The sequence below is a fragment of the Oncorhynchus nerka genome, linkage group LG27, assembly GCF_034236695.1.
Source record: "Oncorhynchus nerka isolate Pitt River linkage group LG27, Oner_Uvic_2.0, whole genome shotgun sequence".
Lineage (NCBI taxonomy): Eukaryota > Metazoa > Chordata > Actinopteri > Salmoniformes > Salmonidae > Oncorhynchus > Oncorhynchus nerka.
In genome coordinates this window covers 98,559,358-98,562,958 of record NC_088422.1, presented here as the reverse complement: position 1 = coordinate 98,562,958, position 3,601 = coordinate 98,559,358, and the positions used below count along the sequence as shown (strand labels likewise).

Sequence of the window (3,601 nt, the reverse complement as noted above, 5' to 3'; positions counted from 1 at the left end):
CCATAACTTCACCTAGCCAGCCTCAAGCGCTGTAACATGGAGAAATGGCCGTGTGGGGAACACTAACAGGGCACATATCAACTACATTTTGACACATATTTATCGCTGATATGAAAGATAAGGTCCTTTATATTCTTCCAAAACAGCGACGCGTGTTAAATGTTCAGACTGAGCGTTGGGATCTTAAAACTCCCCCCTTGTAGAAAACGCCTTCGTCCAATAACTTATGTGTAATGTATTGGAACAGAGTCATGATCCAAGGATTAAGATACATTTTGTAAATAACACTGGCTTCTGCACCGGACTTACAGCCAGTGTCATTCTTGAGTTTTACTAGCTAACGTTAGCTAACAACTTACTGACTGGTTGGCTCACATTATATGACCTAACTTAGCCAAGGTAGCTAACTAGGTGCAATATTAGCTACCCACATCAAAGTGTGAGGAATCAACGTTTACAACACATATAAACAGACATTCCTAACTCGAATAAAAACCCAGGCTTCTAGATAGATTGGCTAGCAGCTAACTTAATTTATCCAGCTTTCATGAGTAACCTACTGTAGATATAGTGTAGTAGCTCGTTACGGCGCTATGCTAACCAGCTAGCTAGTTGTTGTTGTTTGTTGCGGGGAAACTGATAAGATTCAACAAATTAAGCGACATCCCATCAATGTGATGCGAGAAATATATCATAAAACAGTGTCGTCGTTAGTATGTGGAGAATAACTATAGCCGGGGCACTTTACCTGGCATATAAACAGTTGCGGCTCCTGTGTTATTTTCGTTCGTCCACTCTTGTCTTCTGCCGGGTTTTTTACAATGAACCAATCAACTGTTTGCTTCCTTGTACCAAGAGCCAATCATGTGTTGTCAAAACTATCCGTTCGTGTTGGGAATAGAAACGTTTTTTGGGGGTTACACTGCCCTCTTCTGTATATGTCTGGAATGTTATGTAAGTGACTGTGTAATGGCAATTTTGTTTTGTCGATTTCCACCTTATTAGAATAGCTACCAAAGTAACTGCTTTTAACAAACTGTTGGCCTATTCTAACTGTTTTGTTTCAATCAAAGCATACATTTTACCTGTTGGCCTATTCTCTCCTTCTCTCTTTCTTTCTCTCTCTCGGAGGACCTGAGCCCTAGGACCATGCCCCAGGACTACCTGATACGATGACTCCTTGCTGTCCCCTGTCCACCTGGCCGTGCTGCTGCTCCAGTTTCAACTGACCTGTGCCCTAGGACCATGCCCCAGGACTACCTGACATGATGACTCCTTGCTGTCCCCAGTCCATCTGACCGTGCTGCTGCTCCAGTTGCAACTGTTCTGCCTTATTATTATACGACCATGCTGGTCATTTATGAACATTTGAACATCTTGGCCATGTTCTGTTATAATCTCCACCCGGCACAGCCAGAAGAGGACTGGCCACCCCACATAGCCTGGTTCCTCTCTAAGTTTCTTCCTAGGTTTTGGCCTTTCTGGGAGTTTTTCCTAGCCACCGTGCTTCTACACCTGCATTGCTTGCTGTTTGGGGTTTTAGGCTGGGTTTCTGTACAGCACTTTGAGATATCAGCTGATGTACGAAGGGCTATATAAATAAATTTGATTTGATTTAACCTAGTGGCGTGCCACATGAGAGAAATGCGACCATTCGCACAATCAACCTGAAATTCTGTGGTGTTTTTTTGTCTTGGAGTAGCGTTATACTATGCTATTATATTCAATTCTGTTAATTAGAATACTAATTACGGAGAAGCTGCATTTCCCGAATAATTCTCTGGAACCCTCGTCCCTATAGCAACATATCTGAGCTTCTGCCGTGCAGAATTATCTACATTACACACATTCTCTGATCTACAGAGAATTACAGGCTACTCTGGTGAATGGTGTTGTTTAATAAAGTCAGATCAAATAACACATGGTCAAAGGTTACCCTCCTCGCTCCTTCGTATTCAAAAGTAACAGTCAGTATCTTGTGTGGCCACCAGCTGCATTAAGTACTGCAGTGCATCTCCTCCTCGTGGACTGCACCAGATTTGCCCGTTTTTGATGTGAGATGTTACCCCACCAAGGCACCTGCAAGTTCCCAGACATTTCTGGGGGGAATGGCCCTAGCCCTCCCCCTCTGATCCAACAGGTCCCAGGCATGCTCAATGGGATTGAGATCTGGGATTTTCGCTGGCCATGGCAGAACACTGACATTCCTGTCTTTCAGGAAATCACGCACAGAACGAGCAGTATGGCTGGTGGCATTGTCATGCTGGAGGGTCATGTCAGGATGAGCCTGCAGGAAGGGTACCACATGAGGGAGGAGGATGTCTTCCCTGTAACGCACAGCATTGAGATTGCCTGCAATGACAACAAGCTCAGTCCGATGATGCTGTGACACACCGCCCCAGACCATGACGGACCCTCCACCTCCAAATCGATCCCGCTCCAGTGTAACGCTCATTCCTTCGACGATAAACACAAATCCGACCACCCCTGGTGAGACAAAACCACGCCTCGTCAGTTGAAGAGTGCTGTCTTAGGCGTCTCACAGTACGGACATTGCAATTTATTGCCCTAGCCACATCAGTCCTCATGCCTCCTTGCAGCATGCTTAAGGCACGTTCACGCACATGAGCAGGGACTCTGGGCATCTTTCTTTTGGTGTTTTTCAGAGTCAGTAGAAAGGCCTCTTTAGTGTCCTAAGTTTTCATAACTGTGATTAATTGCCTACTGCCTGTAAGCTGTTAGTGTCTTAACGACCGTTCTACAGGTGCATGTTCATTCATTGTTTATGGTTCATTGAGCAAGCATGGGTAACAGTGTTTAAACCCTTTACAATGAAGATCTGTGAAGTTATTTGGATTTTTACAAATTATCTTTGAAAGACAGGGTCCTGAAAAAGGGACGTTTCTTTTTTTGTTAAGTTTACATACCTGAGAGAAGCCTACCAATTTTACCCGACAAAAATGTGTCACCTGCTCTTGCTTTCCATGCCTTGTTCTTTTCTAGCTTTCACTATGAATGTTTTCTGATAAAACAGGGGTTTTGAAACTTTGTCCCCTCATAAACGTTATGTGGGCAAATTCATTCAGATCAATACTGTCTGTTTACTGTCACACCCTGACCATAGTTTGCTTTGTATGTTTCTATGTTTTGGTTGGTCAGGGTGTGATCTGAGTGGGCATTCTATGTTGGGTGTCTTGTTTGTCTGTTTCTGTGTTTGGCCTGATATGGTTCTCAATCAGAGGCAGGTGTTAGTCATTGTCTCTGATTGGGAGCCATATTTAGGTAGCCTGTGTTGGGTTTTGTGGGTGGTTGTCTCCTGTGTCAGTGTTTGTACCACACGGGACTGTTTCGGGTTTTCACGTGTCTTGTTTTGTAGTTTATTCATGTATCGTTTCATTATTAAAGAACCATGAATTATAACCACGCTGTATTTTGGTCCGCCTCTCCTTCCCAGGAAGAATCTCGTTACATTTACAGGTTTACACATGTACTTGTGTAATGAAATCTGGAAATCAGATTACAATATGATCATTTATATTATTATGCTGCAAGACTATGTTATCCTGCTGAGCCAAACGCCTAGTCTTAAGGTTTCAATCCA

At 43.6% G+C, this 3,601-nt stretch overlaps 1 protein-coding gene across 1 annotated transcript in view; it reads right to left on the bottom strand.

The window, feature by feature from the left end:
* The window catches only part of LOC135565138 (lactase-like protein), a 20,181-nt gene extending 19,860 nt beyond the window's left edge, over window positions 1-321 (bottom strand). Inside the window, 1 exon segment of the mRNA XM_065011197.1 lies at window positions 310-321. Coding sequence (XP_064867269.1) covers window positions 310-321 — 12 coding nt within the window.
* Window positions 322-3,601: the final 3,280 nt, after the last annotated feature.